The sequence below is a fragment of the Nelumbo nucifera genome, chromosome 8 (genome assembly GCF_055504915.1).
Source record: "Nelumbo nucifera cultivar China Antique chromosome 8, China Antique-T2T, whole genome shotgun sequence".
Taxonomy (NCBI): Eukaryota; Viridiplantae; Streptophyta; class Magnoliopsida; order Proteales; family Nelumbonaceae; genus Nelumbo; species Nelumbo nucifera.
The window spans coordinates 50,295,830-50,318,863 of NC_142656.1; the positions used below are offsets into that span (position 1 = coordinate 50,295,830).

At 38.1% G+C, this 23,034-nt stretch overlaps 1 protein-coding gene across 3 annotated transcripts in view; it reads right to left on the reverse strand.

The window, feature by feature from the left end:
• Positions 1-481: 481 nt before the first annotated feature.
• Positions 482-23,034, reverse strand: part of LOC104601523 (Membrane fusion protein Use1) — a 53,703-nt gene continuing 31,150 nt past the window's right edge. For 2 of the 3 annotated variants that reach the window (XM_010264875.3, XM_088892863.1), the window contains exons 5-9: positions 18,405-18,517; positions 18,196-18,297; positions 17,960-18,059; positions 3,966-4,154; positions 482-888 (exon numbers count right to left, since the gene is read on the reverse strand). In XM_010264875.3, the coding sequence (XP_010263177.1) occupies positions 3,978-4,154; positions 17,960-18,059; positions 18,196-18,297; positions 18,405-18,517 (492 nt within the window). In that variant the 3' untranslated portion in view covers positions 482-888; positions 3,966-3,977. The remainder of the gene's footprint in view (positions 889-3,965; positions 4,155-17,959; positions 18,060-18,195; positions 18,298-18,404; positions 18,518-23,034) is intronic. The other variant, XM_010264876.3, reaches the window with a different exon arrangement.

Sequence of the window (23,034 nt, forward strand, 5' to 3'; positions counted from 1 at the left end):
TGTCGATGGCCTTCAGAAAATACCAAATTCTCCAAGGGGGATGGGTCTAATGAGTAATGACTACTAATAAAACCATAATCATCTTCAAGTCGGAACAAGTCACCATATCATTCAACCCCAACTCCAATGCAACTTTCAAACCATGCAGAAATACTTCGGTTTCAATCTCCACATTAGTAGCAACACCATAGAAAATCAAAAGATGGTACTCTTATAAGCATCTCTAAAAATGTAACTTCCACCACTTGTACCCAGATCATCCCTTGAAGCCTCATCTACACTAAACCTCAGTTGATGACATTTAGGCTGAATCCACCAAACTAGTTAGTTGTTTGTTATTATTGATTCGATGCACACCAACAGCACTCAACTGAGACTTATTCAAGGTTAGATAAAGCGCCATCCGAGTACAGAAAAGGATAGAACTCATTTAACCATCTAATAATCAAGGAAATAACAAAAGAAAGAAGGCCAAAACTAGTTTGTTTTGCCATGGCTTGCTTTTTATTTTCAGGTTGAACCTTGGCTTGCCATCTAACAAATATTTGTGAAATTTATTCATTTGGAACAATACAAATAAAAAAATTGGCAGAAACAAAGTCCACACCTTTGAAGCTAATACTCCATTGACAAACAAATGACCTATAGATTCAATGTGAGGATATTTACAGCACACACTTTGAGGCCAGTTGGTTACCCAGCACTTGAATTTTAGTTTCAACCTGTAACTTAAAATTGCAAAATTCTCCAAACAGCAACAGAAATACTAATGGGGACGATGGAATTCCACACCATTTTCCAATGATCATGCATATCCTCCGGTTATGTAAACAGTGTCATGCACATTAATAGAGAATTTGCCATACTCAAATCACCGAATCATTATATCTGGACAAGAAGAGAGGATAGTCTTAGTTGAATTTCAGCCAATATATTAGGCAAAAGGAGATGCCACCCGGGCAACCAACCAAAAACTATTTTTTTATTGATAAATAACCAACCAAAGTATTCTTTATAAAAATATCCAACAGGTCAAGATTTTTCCTCCAAGTAAATGAGCCACTAACTGAAGGGAATAGAAAGACGTTTTCCCTTTAGAAATTTACCTTTGAAGATAGTTGACCACAAAGAAGAACCAGTAACAGCCATCTAGGTATTTTTTGGTTAATTGCATCCCCATACTCATAACCCCCCTCCCTCAATCTTGGTGGCAGTGGGATTTGATCCCAAGTCTCCACTACAAGAGACAGAGACCCTACCAACTGCCCATCTATTGGTTATAATAGCTAATCTAGATTGATATCACCGTGAAACAATCACAAATATCATAAATATTTCTCATTCCAAGGCCATTCATATGGAAAGCAGATATTCGTCCAGGACATCCAGTGGTGTTTAGTATTAACATCAATAGAGAACAAATAAAAGTTGATCGAGATAGTATCGACCCTTCTCAGAACATTTTTTGGAGTTTGGAGTAGCTATCACAACAGGAAGATGAATTGTCATACTAGCATATGCATGTCTAATTAAAATCAATCTACCACCCATTGAAAGAAATGAGTGATTGGGTGTACCATTGGCTGCCACCCTACAAGCAGAGCACCATTGCAGCTTGAAGATCACAGAAGTTGTCTGAATGATTTTATGATGCATTCCAAGTGACAGAGAATTTGACTGGTTGCATATAGGCTTGCCTCACCTGAAGGTTGCTGCCCTCCACCCAATTTCTCATGTTTCTTGATGGAAGGAACAGGTGAGGGAGCAAGCCCCAATGTCAGCCACTTGCAAGCTGACAACACACTTACCCCAAACTATCCTGGATAGATAATATCAGCAAAAGAGTGTGGTGATAGGTGCTCATCCAATGGGAAGGCACAGTCGAGATTGACACCACATGAGAAAACTGGGACGCTATCAACCAGAAGTTCCTGAATGCTGACCTTGAGGACAAGGTCCATTCCAAGGGTGGGGGAGTTGTCATGTGATCAACCCCAAGTGACATGTGGCAGCAAGGTTTGTAATATCAATACTGATGAACATTTCACTATGTAAATTTGGAGAAATTTTGGAGACATTTCATTAAATTCACTAAAATATTTGAAAAATCTAAAAAAAAAAATAGGAAAGCTTTCTAGAAACACGGAATTAGTTAATAAACTTCAAGAGATCATTAGAAAAAATATAATTACACATTTAAGGCTCAAGAAACTATAGCAAAGAACTCTATAAATCAAATAGGAAAAATTAAGAGAAAGTGATAGGTATGTTTCTATTTAACTCCATTTTGGTCTTTAGCCATCTTATCTACTTTATGTATGTCCATTACTTGTCATTTTAATTTTCGTCTTTATTGTTATTATATGTTCTGATTATATTGAGAATACTCATTTGTAGTTGTACGCATTTTTCTTTTTCTTTTGAATTATAGTGACTTAGTGAATCATATCAAAGTAGTAAGCCATTTTGGAGACATTTCATTAAATTCACTAAAATATTTGAAAAATCTAAAAAAAATAGGAAAGCTTTCTAGAAACACAGAATTAGTTAATAAACTTCAAGAGATCATTAGAAAAAATATAATTACACATTTAAGGTTCAAGAAACTATAGCAAAGAACTCTATAAATCAAATAGGAAAAATTAAGAGAAAGTGATAGGTATGTTTCTATTTAACTCCATTTTGGTCTTTAGCCATCTTATCTACTTTATGTATGTCCATTACTTGTCATTTTAATTTTCGTCTTTATTGTTATTATATGTTCTGATTATATTGAGAATACTCATTTGTAGTTGTACACATTTTTCTTTTTCTTTTGAATTATAGTGACTTAGTGAATCATATCAAAGTAGTAAGCCAATTAACCAATCATCAATTCCCTAGTGGTTCATTTAGGACAATATTTTTTAAAAAATTATGATGATATTAATGAAATATTGATAGGTTTTCTAATAATACTGTAAAATTTTAAACTTCAAACATATAGTCTATCAATGAAACCTGAAATGTTGCCAATATATAGGAAAAATATTGGGGATATTTGGAAAAAAAAAGATTCCTGAAACATTTTGTATCACCAGCTAGCAGCAAATAGGGATATTTCAGGGATACTTTGCCGAATATCGTTGATATTGCAAACCATGTGTGGTAGACATTTGTCACCCATTGAAGGACCACTTATGCGGAGAATAAAGTTGTTAAGAAGACCATTTTAGGATTATGATGAGCCAATCATTGTCAATGATTTGTAATCAGAAATGGTTATGACTGTTCTGTGGTTCGTTATAAATATGTATCACATCACATGTAATGGAACCATTAACATCTTTTCCCTAATATTCTCTCTTGGTCTTCTTGTAAAAGTAGACCTCCCCTGTGAACTGTATTCAACACTATAGCTTGGGGAAAGGTTGACCTCTCTGCCTAGTAATGAGAGGAGATTTGTGGCAGCAACTAGCAATCTATTATCTTTTTCTTGTTTTTTTAGTCAAAGTAGTTATCAAGTGCCAGTGATAAGCCCTTTCTTGGGGCAAGAAAATTATAACTTGGGACGGCTAATAATTGTTGGAGAAATTACCAATTCAAGGTTAGGTCAAGTATATGAACTAGTGGATCACACTCCAAAACAATTATGAGGGTCCCTACGCGATTGACATCTAAAACATCATCCCTCAAAGTGGCAAAAATAGAATAAGGCATGTAGGGAACTTCACTAGTTGACTTTGATTTTAATTATCAAAGATAACCAAATTTTTTTTGTTTGTCTCATACAGTTTCACTTTATCCTAATAAAATGCAACTTCTGGAGATCAAAAAAGTGATCATAAATATAGGGCTTTGGGATACACATACAAAAAATCCAACAGTGAATATAATTCTAATTGTACAGACTCCTTGTAGAATTTTACAGAAACCCTTAAAAAACACAACGTGACAAATAAAACATGAATGGAAGCAGCACTTACTCCAATGAATGTCTAGGTGATGCGAATGAGAAGTACAACCATGATGAAAATACAGGTCATGATGAAAATTAGAATCCATGTGAAGCATGTTGTTTTAGAACTCTCTGAATATATTTCCATTGCTCGGGCATTGGCACGACCAGTACTCGCCAAGCTATGCTCTACTGCCATCTCTGTCGAATGAAGTATCTGCAACGTTATAACCATGCTAAAATATTAAAATTAACATGCAGAATTAAGTAAATGGAGAAAGCTGTCTTCAAAAGTAATTACTAATACAATATGTTAATTTGAACAAGTGTTGTTTTATGGTGCCTAGTGTTGAGTTTCTAGGCTTTGTAGCATCAGCTGATAGTGTGAAGATTGATCTGTAGAAGGTTTTTTATTTTTTGGCAATTTGTACAAGGTTAAGGCTATATTTTATTGGCCTATACCTACCACACTACATGGGGTTCGGAGCTTTATGGGTTGGCCACATTTTATAGGGGTTCTATTCAGAATTTCAGCACAGTAATGTGATGTGGACGCTTTATTGGGAAGACATATCACCGCCGGCAGCAGCAGTAAAGGGAGCAAGATTTGCTGATTCTCATCTTATCTAATTCTAGCTAGATACAGTTCTTATCTTATCAGTTCAGTAGGATAGATTAAGGGAGTCTTATCTTATCAGTTCAGTCTTATCTTATCAGTTCAGTAGGATTGATTAAGGGGAGTCTTATCTTATCTTATCAGTTCAGTAGAATAGATTAGTAGGGAGTCTTCCTAATTAGCAAGGAGTCTTCCTAAAAGTAGGACTCTTATCTCTTGTAATCTCCTATTTAAGGAGCTGATATTATTCAATAAAGGCATTGAAAATTTCAGTCAAGAAGAGAGTAAGGAGAGTTAGGTGATCTCTTGGACAAATCACCATTAGGGCAGCCAAGATAGGTTCATCAAGAGCAGGGAGGAACAAGGGAAGACAGGAGGTTTTCCCCGTGGACTGACCCATGACGAGGTCCTATTCGCGGGTCCATAACATAATGGCACCCATAATTAACTACATGAAGGGTGAGTTCTTATGGTCTCCCACCTAAGTCTTTTGAAGAGATCAAGAAGAGACTAACAGCAGTACAAATCCTTCGCCTCCCAATCTTTTGAGAGCACATGAGGTAGCTTATGATGCCAACCATGTTGGGATTGGAGCACCCAACCAAGAGCATAGCCCAGTGGCTTTCTTTAGTGAAAAACTTAATGATGCCAAGAAAAATACAGCACCCATGACAAAGAGTTCTATGCTGTAGTATAGGCCTTAAGTTATTAGTGACACTATCTCATCCCCAAAAGAGGTTGAATCAACATGCCAAATTGATTGCATACCTCCAAGAATACAACTTTGTGTCGAACATAAGCTATGAAGGAGAAGTTTATATCCTCTCCACCAAGGTTGTATAGGCTTTGAATTGCTCAAGAGACGTCATCCTACATGTCAAGATTTCAGCATTATCTATGCAGATTTGCAATCAGGAAAGCAGCATACCAAGACTTTTCTTTACATGATGGCTCCGTCTTTGATGGAACTCATCTTTGTCTGCTTAATACCTCACTTAGGGAAGAGATAATTTGGGAACATGTAGGGGTGGCAACAAGTCATTTTGAAAGGGACAAAACTATTGCCACCACTGAAGATTGTTTATTGGCCAAGACTTGAGAAGGATGTAGCTAATGTTATCAAATAGTGAGGTACGTCAACTAGCAAAAGGAAGGAAACAAAATACTGGTTTGTACATTTCACTCCCTGTTTCACATTCTCCTTGGCAAGACCATAGCATGGATTCAGCCTCTCTAAAACTCTATAGGGGCATAATTCCATTTGATGCTGTACACATTGACCATCTATTCTTTAAAGAAGTTGTGTGCTTGCATGGCTTGCCCAACACTAATGTTTCCAATAGAGATGCCAAATTTATGAGTTAGTTTTTGAGGATTCTTTGGCGTATGCTGAATACTAAGTTGAAGTTCTCTTCAACTTTGTTTTTTGATGATAAACATAGAACTTTCATTAAAGAATAGAGAAATAAGTACAAAGAAGAAGGGAAGAGGAAAAACCTCTTAACCCTCCCCTAGGGGAAACAACAAACAAATTACAACATAGCCCAAAATGATTGTTCCCTTCCCACCCCTTGCTTAGCAAGACTATCCACAAAGGAATTGGCACTTCTCTTTACCCATTTTATCTGAAGTTCCAAGCCTTGTGCTAACTGATTAAATAATCTTTTTTTCATTTGCAAACTTCCATAGACCACTATCTTCTTTTTGCAGCCTCCACTAACCAGCTTTGAATCCCCTTCAACAATAAGCTTGCGACAATTCAGATCCTTAGCCTTCTTCATGCCTTCCATCGCTGCGAAGACCTCAGCCGGAGAGAGTCTCCAACACCAGAATATAAAAGCTATGACTTTTCCTTCATCATCCCTAAAGGCTCCACCTATGCCCGAAGGCGCGCTGGATTACCCTCACCACTGCCATCAAAATTCAGTTCAATAAACCCATTGGCTGGTGGGGACCAAAGAGAAACAATTCTGGTCTTTGCTAGGGATGAATCTGCCACCTCCTTCCAATTTCTTCTTATCATGTTGGTGGAAACACCTTCAAACAATTTCAGGGACTGCACCCACTGTACCACTCTAATAGTGACTGTCTCAATGGCAGCTTTCTTACTCATTTCCTTGTCAGAGAATATTCATGAATTCCTTTCTTCCCAAACAGTCCAACAAATGGCAGCCCTAACAGATCTCCATAGAGTTCTACCCCTCTTCTTTGGCCATCCGAAAAAAGATGAGGCAAATAAGCTTCATATATCCAGAGGGGGTGTCCACCTGCAATCACACAAGGAGAAAAACCAAAGCCAAATATCTAAAACAAAAGGGCAGGAAATTAATAGGTGATAGTAGTTTTCACCATCAGCCTAACAAAGGACACACCAGTTGGGAGATAAGCACCAATTAGGCCTCTTTTTTTTTTTGAGCAAGTCACAAGTGTTACACCTACCCAGAAAAGCTTCCCAACAAAAAGCCCCAATCCTAGGAGGAATCAGTTTACCCCAAACTTCAAGAACATGAAAGTTGATCTCCAGGCTACCATAACGCTGCATTAAGGCTTTGAAAAAGGAGGCACAAAAAAACATTCCAGGGGAGGTCAAAGTCCAAGTCCTTCTATCCCCCCATCTTGGATCCAAAAACACCCCACCCAAGATCTGAGTTAGACCCGAGACAGAAAGGATTTCAGAATCCCTAAGGCCCCTTCTAAAACCCAAGTCCCAATCAAACCCAGAGCCAAAATCTGAAGGAACCAGAAAAGAGAACACAGGCTCATCTTTAGAGGACAGATAATACAAAGAGGGGAATTGCTCTTTCAAACAGATATCCCCCGCCCAATTATGTTCCCAAAATTTCACTCAATTGCCAGAACAAAGGGCATACCTGATATAAGCCAAGAAGGAAGGAAGAATAGCATGAATAGATCTCCACGGAGAAGCTCATGTAGCCCTAGCCAGGACTCCAACATCCAAACCATCAGTCATTTGCCCATGAATACTTACAATTACCTTGGCCCAAAGTCTATCATTTTCCTTTGGTAGTCTCCATAACCACTTTCTAAAAGAGCCTCATTCCTTTCCTAAATGCCCCCTATACCTAGACCTCCCTTATTCTTTCCTCTAGTAACCATCTCCCATGCAACTCTATTATTTCATTTTTCCTCACCTGTCTCCCAAAGGAAATCTCTCATCAACTTCTCCAACCTTCTACTCATACCTGTCGGGATTCTAAAAGACTGACAGGAAATACATAGGCAGGTTGGATAAAGTGGACTTGATCAAAGTTATCTAGTCGCCCAAAGAGAGGTTATTTTTCCTCACCTCTTAGTGAATCTATGTTCTATCCACAACAGGGATCCAAAAGTTAACATTTCTCGAATTATCTCCTAAAGGTAGGACCAAGTAGCTAAGAGGCCAATCAGTTATATATATAATAATAACTAGTATAATTCTTAATTTTTTATTTTTATAGGAAATTTGGTTCAGAGTCAAGCTCAAACTTACAAGCTTTTGAGTCAAACCGAATTCGAGCTCAAGTCTCTAGCTTGGATCAAGCTCAAGCTCGAGCTTCATAGTTTTTTGGTGAGCCGAGTTCAAATAGCCAAATATTCAGCTCAGCTCAGCTCAAATCCACCCCTAGATGTTTTTAAGTCTCTATTGACCTATGATGTAGGTTTATAAATTTTAACGAAGGGGACATGGTAATGGTATGAGTGAAGCCTAAATATTCCCTAAGGCTATGTTTGGTTTGAAGGACAAGAAAGGGAAAGGAAGGGAAAACCTATACAAAGTTTGTGATGGTTTCCCTACCTTTCCTTATCAAACTTTTTCCTTCAAACCAAACACAGCCTAAGGGTGTTTACAAGATGCTACATTCAAGAAGTTTGGGTCCTTTTAAAATGAAGAAGATCAATTCTAATGCTTATGTAATTGACCTGCCAAAGGATATGGGTATTAGGAGTGTGTTCAATATGAAGTTTTTGGCATGCTGTATCATGGTGATGTCAATATGAACCAGCTAGTAGCCCACTTACCACCAATCCTCTCAAAGGTGGAGATCATAATTGTCAAGGCACCCACCTAGGCGCCTTGCCCAAATGCCTTGATTTTTAGCAACAAGGCGGCCGACCGCCTAGGCGACTAAGCACCCACCTAGGCAACAAAAATGACAAGGCTGGTGCCTTTTATAATATCATTTATATTGTTGTGCCTTATTAATGTATGTGTTAATACATTTTATTATATGCTATATTGATATATATATATATATATCAGTTATACGTTGTTTTAAAGTTTTACAATTGAAATTTAAAATATCAAAGGGTTTTGAGAAGAGAAAAAGAAAGAAAGAAAGAAAGAAAGAAAGAATAGAACAATAAAGTTCTTTTTTTCTATTCTCTCTCTAATTAAATAAAATAGAAATTCCATCCTTGTTTTTTTTGTCTATTTTAGTTTCCATCTTGAATATTTATGATATAAAGTTCAGAACCTTCTTTAGCTACTAATTAATATGAATTTGCTCTATTAAATACTTATTATAGCAGTATTATTTTTGGGAATAATGAAATTAATATATGTAAAAGATTTTAATCTTTTGAATGTGATGATTTACCACATTTTAAGAGGAAATTTAATGCTTTTAATAAAGAGAATTGCTATTTTGTTTAGTGAATTGCTATTTTTTTTCAATTAACATACATAACAAAGAGCATTTTGGGAGGGTAGAGGAAGTAAAAGATAATATAGTGAGGAAAATTGAGGAGCTTGACAAGAAAGAGGCTATCAGAAGATCATCAGAAGAAGAGAGAGAGGATAGATGGAAAATCAAGCAAGAATTGGAAGAGATTTTAAGGAAGGTGGAAATATGTTTGAGACAAAAGTTAAGGTGTCAATGGATTGTTGAAGGAGATGGTAATACTAAGTTTTTCCATGAATTGCAAATGGAAGGAGAAAGAAAATTTTAATCTTTAGTGTGGAGGAGGGTATCAGGAAGTAAGAGAGAGTCAAGAGATCACAAGGATCTTTGTTAATTATTTCAAACAAATCTTCACAAGCTCAAGTGGGGTGACAACAGAGCTACCAGAAATGGAAGGGGATAGGCTCTCAGAAGAACGGTTTTTGTCTTTGGAGAGGAAATTTACTTTGGAAGAAATTAAGATTACAATATTCTCCATGGAAAGATCAAAAGCCTCCGGGCCGGATGGATTTTCAATGGCCTTTTATCAAGAATGCTGGGATTGGCTGAAAACTGATATTCTAGAAGTGTTCAATGAATTCTTTCTCAAAGGAGAGGTGCCTCGCTGGGTGAATGCCACTTTTATCACTTCAATCCCAAAGAGGAGGGAGGCCAATATCCCTAAAGACTATCGGCCAATTAATCTTGTTGGGAGTATATATAAAAATATTGCAAAGGTTCTCTAAGAAAGGATCAAAAAAGTGCTTCCATCGATCATTTCACCATTCCAAGGTGCCTTTGTGGAAGATAGGTAGATTGTGGATCAAATTTTAGTAGCCAATGAGTGTGTTGCAGAAAAAAAAAAAGGTAGAGGAAAAGGGTTGTTGTGTAAGGTGGACCTAGAGAAAGCCTATGATATGGTTAACTGGGAAATGCTACTTCAAATGTTAGAAAGGTTGGACTTTGGAACCAAGTGGAGATCTTGGATTAGAGGATGTCTAAGTTCTATCCATTATTCAATTCTTATTAATGGAGTAGCGAAGGATTTCTTTCCGACTGAGAGAGGAATTAGGCAAGGAGACCCCTTATCCCCTTTTCTCTTCACTTTAGTGGCTAAGGTGTTAAGAAGAATAGTGGCAAAAGCCGACTTCCAAGGTTTGTTTAGAGGGTGGAGGATAGGTAGAAATCAAGAGGTTGTTACACACCTTCAATTTGCAAATGACACAACCTTCTTTTGTGAGGGAGGTAACAAGGAAGGTGTGGTTAATCTAAAGCTGCTATTGGATAACTTTGTGGGGATGACAAGTTTAAGGATAAATTGAACCAAAACAGGCATTGTAGGGATCAATCTGGAGGAAGGGGAAACTTAATAAATTTGTAGATATTTTGGGGTGTGAGATTAGAAGTTGGCCAATTAGCTACTTGGGGTTACCTTTAGGTGGTAACCCTACGTCAGAAGGTTTTTGGAAGCCAGTCATTGAAAGACTTGCTAGGAAGCTAGCTCTGTGGAGGAGGAATTACATCTCTCTTGGTGGAAGGATAACATTGATTAGAGCCATGTTGGCAAAACCTCCCTATTTACTTCCTCTCAACCTTTAGAATACCCTGTAGAGTAGCAAGGAGGTAAGGAGGTTAGAAAAATACATGGGAGATTTCCATTGGGACCCAGGTGAGGAGAGGAAGGTTCACCTAATTCCTTGGAATCAAGTTAAAAAGCCCAAGGATAAAGGGGGTTTTGGAATAGGAAATATTTCACTTAAGAACTCAGCTCTGTTAGGAAAATGGTTGTGGAGATTCCCACTTGAGAGAGATAGGTAGTGGCACAAAGTCATTGTGAGTATTCATGGTTTGGATGGAAATGGTTGGGATGCAAAAGTTGCCCCTCGTCTTCTCCTTGGAAAGCAATTTATGAAATTTACCCAACATTCCTTAATTCCATTCGATTTGATGTGGGCCAGGGTAATAAAGTTCGTTTATGGGAAGACCTTTGGGTGGGAGATAGTCCACTCAAAGATCTCTTCCCTAACCTATACACTTTGTCAAACTTCAAAGGGGAAACAGTAAGCATTTTGGGTAATCCTGGCCCAAATGGGGTCGGTCAATTGGAATCTAGGTTTCAGGAGGGGCCTCAGGGAAAATGAATGTTCCTCTTTAATTTAACTGCTGGATCTAATAGGACAAGCTCATTTGGACCCGTCCTTGGAAGATTCTAGAATATGGAAAGGCTCCTCAGATAGCCTCTTCTCTTGTTCCTTGTTCTTTAATGTACTTGCCACACCTAACAACCTGGTTGGGGACTTCCCTGTAAAAGAAATTTGGAATAAGCCTATCCCCCAAAAAATTCAAGCCTTATATTGGGAAATTTTCCTTGGCAAGGTTAACATGTGTGATATGTTGCAGAAAAGAAGGCCTTCTGCTTGCCTTTCTCCTCACATGTGCTCCCTTTGTAAGGGAAGTGGTGAGACCTTGACACATCTATTATTATCTTGTTCTTTTGCGCATCATATTTGGGAATCTTTTTGTCTTCTCTTTGGTTGCAGGTGGGTTTCCCCTCAAGATGTGGTAGGACTTTTCAACCGAGACTTTTTGAGGCAATCAAAGAAAAGAGGGAAGGTTATGTAGAAAGTTACAAAGGCAGCTATTTGTTGGGTGATATGGGAAGAAAGGAATAACAGAATATTCATGGATAAGAGTAGAACAATGGAGGAGGTAATTGACACAATCAAAGTTAAAGTAACTCATTGGGTAAGATCTTTGCATATTTTTCAAGATTTCTCAGTCACAGACATTATAAGATCCTAGACAGAAGTAGCGCAATCTTCAAGAGTGAAAGAGAGAGTAAGGATGGAATGGAAACCTCTAGATGGTAATAGAATTAAACTGAATTTTGATGGAATCTCATTTGGAAATCTGGGATTGTTAGGTATTGGGGGAGTAATCAGAAATTCTGAAAGGAGAATATTAGCATTATTCTTTGGACCTATCGGCATGGGAAACTCTCTAAAAGCTGAGTTAATGGCATTGCTACAAGGATTGAAGATAGCCAAGCAACTAGGAATGAGGCATATTGAGGTTGAAGGGGATTCCAAGGTGATCATCTCTTGGGCTAAAAACAATAGAACTACTCCGTGGACTTTCAAACAAGTGATAAAGGAAGTGTAAAAGGTTGCAAGGGAGGTAGAGGCAGAATTCAAATGGGTTAGGAGTGCAAATAGGCTAGCTTATTATCTTGCTAAACAAGGGGCTTTGAGGCAACAATTGTTTTGGGCAGCAATGTAAAAAGGGACAAAAATATGTAATAGTGTGGGACTTCTAGTCCCATACACAAAGTTGTAAAACTTTTTAACTTTAATTTCAAATAAAATTCTCCTTTGGTGATCAAAAAAAATATACATGCTGAATGGTATATAAAACTAGGAAACTAGCCAAAAGTCAGTATTTTATATTATAAAATTTTTATCGCCTAGGCAACTAGGCGACTAGGCGCCCCAATGTCACCCAGAATCGCCTAGATGCCTTGAAAACTATGGTGGAGATAGAAGATGTTACTGATGATCAAATCACTTCAACATGAAATGGGGGATATTGCAAGTTTCTTGTCAAGTGGAAAGGTCGCCCTCACTCTAATTGCATTTGGATAACTGTGGACGAGTTCCAACACCTAAACTATGATATGTGAGAGACATAGTTTTCAAGGCGTCAGGGAAGCACCTAGGCAATGGACTTTTTATGTAGGAAACATAGATCCTAAGGTAGTTCCCTAGGTACCATAGCCATATTTCCTTAATAATTATTCACAATTTTCATAAAAAAATATAGAGTTCATGTTAAAGTATAGAAAATCAACATATTCATGAGAAGAAAAAGGAGAAGGAAAAGCAAATTCAAAAAATAGAGGGGCGAACCCTTGTTTTTGTTATAGGAAAAGAAGAAAAGAAAAATGTGTTGATTAGACAAAATTTTAAGTTCTTCCTTACTTATTGGTTCAGGTTTTAAAGTCTTTAGCAATGTTTGTATTGATTAAACCCTAACAAATAATAAAATAATAAAAAGAAATTAGTATATAAAAACACAAAATGAATATTTTAATTTAATAGTGCCTATTTTATAATTATAATGTCAAAAAATAAAGAATAAAAAAGTATTTTACAATACATAGTACAAAACTGCTTGGCAATTAGGCGAAGTGAGCCTCAAAGGATGCCTTGTCGCCTAGGCATTGCCTTGACAACTATAGTGAGAGATACCTTTCCTTTTACTCAATGGATCCAAGTTTTTCCAAGTTGGGGAGAAATGATAGGAATCAACTTAAGGCATATCAAAAGAGAGTTATGTTTGGGGGCAGATCATTTCAACACGAAATGGGGGATATCGCAAGTTTCTTGTCAAGTGGAAAGGCTGCCCTCACTCTAACTGCACTTGGAAAACCATGGAATAGTCCCTACACCTAAACTATGATATGTGTGAGATATACCTTTCCTTTTACTCGATGGATCCAAGTTTTTCCAAGTTGGGGAGAAATGATAGGAATATCAACTTAAGGCATATCAAAAGAGAGTTATGTTTGGGGGTAGGTCTCAGCTTAATATCCTTTGTTTGGCTTTATGTTTGTAGTTGTTTGGGGGCAGGTTTAGTCCAATTTAACGTCTTTAAGAGGCTTGTGGAGAAAGAGAACTTGTGGGCAAATTTTTTTTCTTATTAAGCTTGTAAAGCTCCTTTGGATAACAGTTTTGGTTGATGAACAAGGAAAGCTTGTTCGTCTTCGAAAAAAGATGTGCAAGGAAAGCCTATAGATGCCAAGTTTAGGGTGTGATTTCCCTCATCTTTAGATGTGACTACCTATGGATCTCAACTTACATCTTCTCTTCTCTTCTTTCTTCTTTTTTGATATTTGCTTCTTATCAATGCATCTACAACCTGAGTTTAGTTGCAAGAACAGTGCCGACTCAGAAAGATCTTGCATCAGTGGGTGAAAGCTATTTTGGGGTAGTTGGATGTAACCCAAAATAAGTGGAAGGCCTTGTCAAAAGCTGGTATCTAAGAGGTTAAGGAAGGAAGGATCGTGTGGAGGACTACTTTTTCTGCAGTGCTTTGGACATTATGGAAGGAAAGGAATTTAAGGATTTCCGAATAGTGATAGGAATCTGCCTTTGTAACTTCCAAGTGTTGGTTCTCTCTGCTGCTTGTAAATCATCTCATGTACTTTTCATTTTCTAAAATTATCAGTCACTTTTTTCTCAAAAAAAAGAAAAGATAGAAAAGAGGGACTGTTGGTGAAACCGAAGGCCAGAATTCTTTCTTGGGTAGGTGTGCATCAGACTTTTATTGGAAACCATACAACACCATTTTGGACAAAAGATATCATAATATTACAAAAGACGGCCTTACACAGTATTATTCATGTTATGTGTTTAAAATATTTGCATAACCTTTGTACTAGACTCTTTTTATCATTTTCTTAATTGTTAGGGTTTGATCAACAAATAAATCAGTGGAAACTGTGTTGAATCCTTGGAGAATTCAAAACCTGAACAGATAAGCAACAAATAACTACAAAGTTTTATCTTTTTTTTATAATTAAAAAGGATTAATTTCATTAATAAAACTAGTGCAGTTACAAGCTTCCCTTGGAGAGGCTCAAGCTGCGTCCTCTCCTACCAGTAGGAAGAAAGGCAAAAGATAGAAAACAGATTCAGACTACAATTGAGCCCAATACAAACTTTCCCTATTTACCCCTTGCTTTGCAAGATGATCAGCCATAGAGTTTGCTGACCTCCTCACCCATTGTATTCTCACTGTCAAGCTTCTTGTTAGGCAGTTGAACTTTTTAATTTCATTCTTAAAACACCACACTACAGATTCCGGATTTTGTAGCCATCCCACTACCACCTTCGAGTCCCCTTCTATTATCAATTGTTCGGCACCTATCTGCACTGCTAACTGTACTCCCTGGATAGCGGCAGCAAGTTCTGCCCTAGTAGAGTTTCCAACTCCTATGGGTCCTGAGAAAATAAGAACCACATTCCCACTCTCATTCCTCAGCATCCCTCCCACCCCTGACGGACCAGGATTACCAAGACTACTCCCGTCGAAATTCAGCTTCAAGAATCTTTCAGGAGGGGGTTCCCAAGCCCTGCTCACTTTAGTTTTTATGGATGAGCAATTAGCCACTGCTAACCAATTCCTCCACACATCATTGAGAAATGATGGAATAGGTCCAGTGATTTTAGCAATAAGATCACCCTATTTAGAATGCCTCTTTTGGGTTTCTCTCCTTCTCTTGGAAAATTCTGGCATTCCTTCTTCCCACACGGACCAAATCAGTGCTGCTCTTGCACACCTCCACATAATTCTTCCTCTTCTATGCCACCAAGAGAAGAAAGCAGAATCAAAGAACAAACCTGTATCTACTGGCCTAACCAACCTGCACCCAAACAATGAGAAGAACCACTCCCATAACTCTGCAGTAAATGAACAAGATATTAGTATATGGTTACAGTCCTCACCATGTGACCTGCAAAGTATACACCAGGAAGGTGAGAGACAGAGAAAAGGTCTTCTCTTTTGTAGAGTGTCCAAGGTGTTTATTTTCCTATAATACACTTCCCAACAAAAAGCCATAACCTTAGGGGGAACAGGCCTGCACCAAATTTCCTTAAAAGGGAAAGGTTGATTGGGGGTAGACTGAGTAATGGATTTAAAGAAAGAAACGCATGAAAAGGATCCATTCTGCTGGGGTGTCCAAATCCGAATATCAGGTTTAGAAGGGTCCAAACATACTATATCAAGTAGACTTAGCAGATTTGTGAGAAACACAATTTCCTCTTCCCTTAAACCTCTACGAAACCCAAAGTCCCAATTTGGTGTTAATGGGTCATTCACAATGGAAAAAAACTTTTGACACAAAATGCTTTTTGTACCTTGAAACAGTGAACAAAGAAGGGAAAAGGTCCTTCAATGGAGCCTCTCCCACCCAAAGTTTTATCTTCCACCCCTTCTCTTCTTTTCTTGGCTCACTGCCTATATTTTCAAGTTTTCTGTTCTTTTCTTATTTTCTATCTTTTGATGATTTCTGGTTCTATGAAACCTAGAGAATGAACCAAAGGTTTAGGTTTTTTATTTATAAAATCCATCACCCAGGTGACGCCTAGGTGGGTACATGCCTTGATGCTTAGTTTTGCCTTGGTGCGTTGACAACTATGACCTTAATGACTATGACATTGATTTCATGGCTGAAATTTTGCTAATAATGCAAGAACTGCCCTCACCCCAGTGCAGAATCTGGGTATGGGACAGATCAGAAACCACATAGTCCAGTCATTCTTTAGGAGATCAAGTTCTACAAACCTAGCTTCCTGTCCATGTAATGTAACAAAGTTTGATGTCCCTAACGTGCCATCTAAAGTGGTATTCATGTAAAGCCTGGCACGATAGTCGTCAAGGTGACACCTAAGCGCCCTTTGAGGCTCGCCTCGCCTAATCGCCTAGCAATTTTGTACTATGTTTTGTAAAATGCTTTTTTATTCTTTATTTTTTGACATTATAACTATAAAATAGGCACTATTAAACTAAAATACTCATTTTGTGTGTTTATATACTAATTATTATTTTCTTATTTGTTAGGATTTAATCAATACAAACATTGCTAACCCTCAAAGACTTTAAAACCTGAACCAATAAGGAAGAACTTAAAATTTTGTCTAATCAACACTAACACTACTACTACTACTAAACAAAAATAAGGGTTCAGACCCTATATTTTTTGAATTTTCTTTTCCTTCTTTTTTTTCTTTTCATGAATATGTTGATTTTCTATACTTTTAACATGAATGAAAATTATGAATAATTATTAAGGAAATATGGCTATGGCACCTAGGGAACTACCCTAGGATCTATATTTTCTATATAAAAAAGTCCATCACCTAGGCGCCCGCCTAGGCACCTAGGCGACAAGGCGCCCCCCTGTCACCCAGCCTCACCTTGGTGCCTTGAAAAGTATGCCTGGTACATTGGGTAAATGCCAAACTGTTTGTCAACTAATCAGGTGAGGGATAGGCCTAAACAATATGGACTGCCCTCTATGTTCTCAGCCACAGACAAAATCTGTTCCTCCATGGAAGTATCTCTTCAGTACCTTGGTACCATTTTCTGGGCATTTTTAGAGTGCAGTGGTGCTTTCCAGAAAATCAAGAAGTCCTTTTCTGAGCTGTCAGAATATGTGTCATTTTGATAACAAGATCCCAAGAAGGTGTGGTACTTTGAAGAAGAGTGAATATTATTACATCATGGCTCTTGTTACAGCAGCATTTCAGGGATGCCCCTCTTCTTTTTTTCACCTTTGTTATAAGTAACATTTTCCAACATTGAGGTTTAATCTGACAGAGATTTGCAGATCACAGACCAACTTTCTAGTTGGTTCAAAGTCAATTATTTATAAGCACCGTGGTCTAAACTAAGAAGGCAATTTATGAGGAAATTTGTAGATCACAGATCTGATTTAATCATACTTGACAGATACTGTTCAGAAAATGAGCTCTTATCCCAATCAGATCTACTTAGACTTCAGTGACATCAAACTTCAGGTTTCCAAATGCCACTTGTGTGATCATAGTCAAAAGTAGCATTTTCCTTCCCCAAAAAAAAAAATGGTGAAATATATACTTCAGTTTCATTTTAATATTGTATCAAAATTCCTAATAGACTGCCTTTTAATCAACAGTTTCATGTTAAAGTATGAGATAATACCTTTTCTGTGTCTTGCAAGGAACGGTTCATCATAAGGCTACTCTCCTTTAGCTGCTGTGCTAACCCAACCATTTCATCTGTCAAATCTTCTTGGAGCTTTCTGTTATTAGAGAACTAAAGATTAGAGATGCTAAATTTGTACAAAAAGCAATTATATAATGATTCCACTCTCTAAGAAAATATAATTTGAAATAAAACCAAATAATTGACATTGTTTATTAAAAGTGAATAGATACCTGTGCTTTTCGATGTGTGCCTGTGTTGAGGCATCCAACTTGATAGGCGCAGATGAATCAGTTTTGGCAGTCATAGTTCTATCTTCAACTTTTGTAGGAGGCCTATATTTAAATTAGAAATTCAATGCAGAAAATAACATAAGAAAAAGGAAACATATTCATGTCATAACATCAAGCATGTGAATGTGAACAGCTGCAGGTTCACTTACACAAATCTCCTCCTCAGTCCTGGTGAAGAAGGAAAATGGGCTTCTTCCTCTGCTTTAGGGCTTCCCTCAATAGGAATAACATTGACTGCCTGTAGTGATCCTGGCATTAAAGACTGACAGGATTTTCCCAAATAGCTGGTTAGGTAATGACAGTATTTATTTTGAATATTGAATATCACCAATCAAACGACATCTATATTGAATACAATATTAATGCATTTAAGGGCATAAAAAAATATCCTTTAACTCATTTTATTATTAAGTATTAGCAAGTGGGCCAACCCCCCCCCCAATTCTTTTGTGTGTCCAGAACAATCTTATCAGTCATTATTCCCTTGATAATAAAAAGAAAACTCATTAAAATAAAAAAGGGAGAAAGGATATACGGGAAACTTGTGACAAGATAACCAAGGAATAAGGAAGCAAAAAAATGAAACCCTCCATTCCCACATAACAGCATAACCCCCACCCCTCCCAAAAAAAAATGGAAAAAAAAAGAATTTCTAAGTTTTGCAATTATACACAAAAATAATTCACCACCTCCTTCCTCTTACAATGCCAACAATTTGCTATACCCTCCCCCAAGCAAACCCTGCCTCAAAACATCTAAACCACCTTTCTTATTCTTAAAATTCTATATAAAGCAAGAAAATGTGCTGCCTTGGACTGTCAAATTGGAGAGTTTCCTTTTACTTATTTGGATTTGCACATTGGAGAAAAAGGATCTACTGCATCAACATGGAAAATGTTAGAAAGGGAGTGAGCTAGCCCATTTGTACTCCTTACCCACTTGAATTCAGCATCTAACTCTCTTGCAATCCTTTCAACTTCCCTGTATACATTTTCGAGAGTCCAAGGAAAATGTCCATTACACCTCGCTCATGAGATAACTACTTGTGAGTACCCTTCCACCTCCAACTGTCTGGACCCCAGTTGCTTTGCCAGCAGGAGACCATGTAGTAAAGCCAGCAACTCAGCCTTCACAGAATCAGCCACACCAATTGGCCCTGAATAAAGAACCAATATCTTAGCCTCCGAATTTCTGATTGCCCCATCCTATTCTTACCATACCTGGGTGGCCCAAGGAGCTTCCGTCAAAGTTCAACTTTTGCTCATGTACTAGGTTCTGGCAGTTAACAGATATTTTGCTCATGTACTAGTTTCTGGTGCCAAAGAGAGCTGTTCGAACAGGTTAAACACTTCAAAATTCAAAGGGAAGGAATTCATTGGTTAGGACGGTTGAACCAATGCCTGGGGGGCTGACCCTTTGAGTCAGACCGGGGAGGGTGTAGTTTTAAAAAGGCACATACCTGCCAACTCAATTGCTGGTGGGCCTGTTATTTTGATTGATCAAGGAACTACTTAGAAGAGAAAAAACAAATCTTGTGATGCTACAAGAGACTAAACTAGCAGAATTAGATAGATGATGGGCTACAGATGTGTGGGAAGCAAGAGAAGTGAGTTGTGCTCAGCTCTCTCCTGGGGAGATTCGGGGGGATTAGTTACTTTTTGGAGAGAGGATGTTGTAGAACCACTGGAGGAATTATTAAGCAACATTTCTGTGCCCCTAAAGTTTAGAATGCTGGAAAACGGTTTTACCTAGTTGTTAACTAATGTGTATGGGCCAAATAATTATAGAGAGAGGAATGAGTTGTGGGATTCAAGGCTTAGGGGAAGGTCCCTGGGGCCTGGTGTTTGGGGGGAAATTTTAATGTCAGACATTTGATAACTAAGATGACTAATCCTCAACAGTCCATCATGACTAGTATGAGGAAGTCCAATGACTTCATTAACGGTTGTGAACTAAGGGAGCTTCCCTACTACAAACCAACTCTACTTGGTCTAGATTCCAAGAAAACCCAACTTGTTTGAAGGCCGGGAGAGTCACTAGAGGGGTTTGGTGGCTAAGGCTTTGCCTAGAGTAACTTCTAACCATTGCCCATTAGAACTAGGGCAAGACCCTTTTGGAAATGGATCAAAACCTTTCAGGTTTGAGAATATGTGGTTAACACATCCGGATTTTGTGCATAAGGTTAAGGAATGGAGTGAAGAAATGAGGGGGTGAAATGGAAAGGAGTCAAATTGCACAAAAAAATTAAAAAGATTGAGATCCAATGGATCATGAGTGTACAGAAAAGAGAATTGAAATGGAAACTAACGAAGGAATTAGAAGAGGCCCTTTTGCAGGAGCAAATTTCTTGGAGACAAAAGTCTAGGCACAAGTGGATCAAGGGGATGGAAACACTAAATATTTTCAAGTTGTGGGCAATGGGAGGAAGAAAATTTTGATAGCTAAACTTGAGGTTGATGGAGTTTAAATAAATTCTCATGAGGAGATAGATAGTTGCTTTGTTGCCGATTTTAAATCAATTTTGCAAAGACCACTAGAGTGTCGAGTGAAATTGGAAGATTTGGATTGGGCAAGTTTGAATACAACAAATATTTTCACTATGGCACCAGGTCCAGATGGTTTCACTATGGCTTTTTACCAAGATTGTTAAAATGTAATTAAAGAAGAATTAAAATAAGTTTTTAGAGAATTTGAGGATAAACATGGCATTAGTTCTGGAGTTAATGCCACTTTTTTAGCCCTTGTTCCCAAAATATTGATGCTAAACATCCCAAAGATTTCAAGCCGATTAGCTTGGTGACTAGCATCTACATGATCTTAGCAAACGTGTCATCCTTGAGGATCAAAGCAGTTCCTCCTCTCATTAGTCGAGTTCAAAGAGCCTTTCTACAAGGCAAACAAATTATAGATCAGATCCTCATTGCAAACAAGTGTGTGGAGGAGATGAGGAGATGAGGAGATGAGGAAATCAAAATTTTGTTTGCAAATTGGACCTGGAAAAGGCTTATGATTTAGTGGATTGGAGTTTCCTTCTAGAGGTTTTAAGAAGGTGTAGGTTTGGAGACAGATGGTGTAATTAGGTAAGTGGTTGCCTTGGCATCTTGTCACTACTCAGTGTTAGTCAATGGAGTGGTAAAGAACTTCTTTCCAGAGATTTAAGACAAGGTGGCTGTTGCAAAACGTGGGGTTATTGGTTCAGATCTGAAAATAGAATTGTATATAATCCTAGGATTGTGGAAGGATTGATTTAGAAAGTTTTTTCTTTCTATTTCTTTCTTTCTATTTCTTTCTTTCTATTTTTTGTACTTTCTATTTTCTCTTCTTTCTATTTTTTCTTCTTTCTATTTTCTTTTCTTTCTATTTTTCTTTCTTTCTATTTATTGCAGCAGCTTACTGTATAAATATGCCCATTGGCAATAGAATGAAACATATCAGTATTCTACCATTCCAAAACATGGTATCAGAGCTCTAGGTTTGTCAACCTTGAGATTTTTTCGGCCTTCATTGCCAGTTTTTTGTGTTTTTCTCTTCTAGCCTTCAGTGTTGATCTGTAACCAGAAGTGTTCCTTTATTCTCCTTTCCTGCTGGCCTTATTTTTCCTCCATTAACAATGTCCGACATGACTGCAACAAGTGCTCCCGTCCAAACCGATGAAGGAGCAACAAACTCTCATCCTCACACTGGTGATTTGCAGAATATTCAGGCAACATATAGACTGAATGGCCAGAATTATTTGAAGTGGTCACAACTAGTGCGTACCTATTTGAAGGGAAAAGGAAAAATTAGTCACCTCCTTGGAACAAGACCAAGGTTGGGCGAGCCAAATTTTGATGCTTAGGACGAAGAGGACTCCATGATTATGTCATGGTTGTGGAGTTAAATGACACCCGAGATCAGTGATACTTGTATGTTTCTTCCCTCTACAAAGGCTATTTGGGATGCTATCCGACAAACCTATTCCAAAGCCCATGACGCTGCTCGTGTCTATGAGGTCAAAGTGAAGACTGTGGCGGCCAAACAAGGGAGCAGGAGTGTTACAGAGTATGCAAATCTGCTGCAAAATTTATGGCATGAGCTTGATCATTATCGGGTTCTTGAGACAAAGTGCGCAGATGATGCTGTGATCTTGAAGAACTTTATTGAAAGAGATAGGGTGTATGATTTTTTGGTCGGACTGAATGCTGAATTTGATCAGGTCCGAATACAAATTCTTGGCAAAGAAGAAGTGCCTCCATTGAATGAAGTCATAGCCCTTGTCAGAGCTGAGGAAAGCCGCCGTGGAATCATGCTTGAGCCTAAAGATCCCGAAGGCTCAGCCATGGTGGCAAGGGGAGGAAGTTGCAGTGGTTCAAAGGGTGAGAACAATTACAACTTGGCTCGTGACACAACCACCCGTGACTCTAACTATAACCTCTAGTGCACCTATTGCAAGAAGCCCAGACACACGAAAGATCGGTGCTGGAACCTTCATGGGAAACCTCCCACATCTAGCAAGGAATGGGGAAATCGAGGAGTTTCAAAAGGAGTTCAACAGGCCCATAATGTCTTCACAACCCCGCAGCAAGAACACTCAAGTCAGGGACCATTTAATGATGAAGAAATTGAAAGGCTAAGGTGCTTCTTGAAGTCCTTGAAACCAGGAAGTGGTTCTACCTCTCTTGCTCTCTCAGGTGAGTCTTTATCTCTAGGATTACATGCCTCGGCTAGTGTTTTTCCATGGATTCTTGATTCTGGAGCTACTGACCACATGACACCCTCTTCACTACATTTTCTCACCTA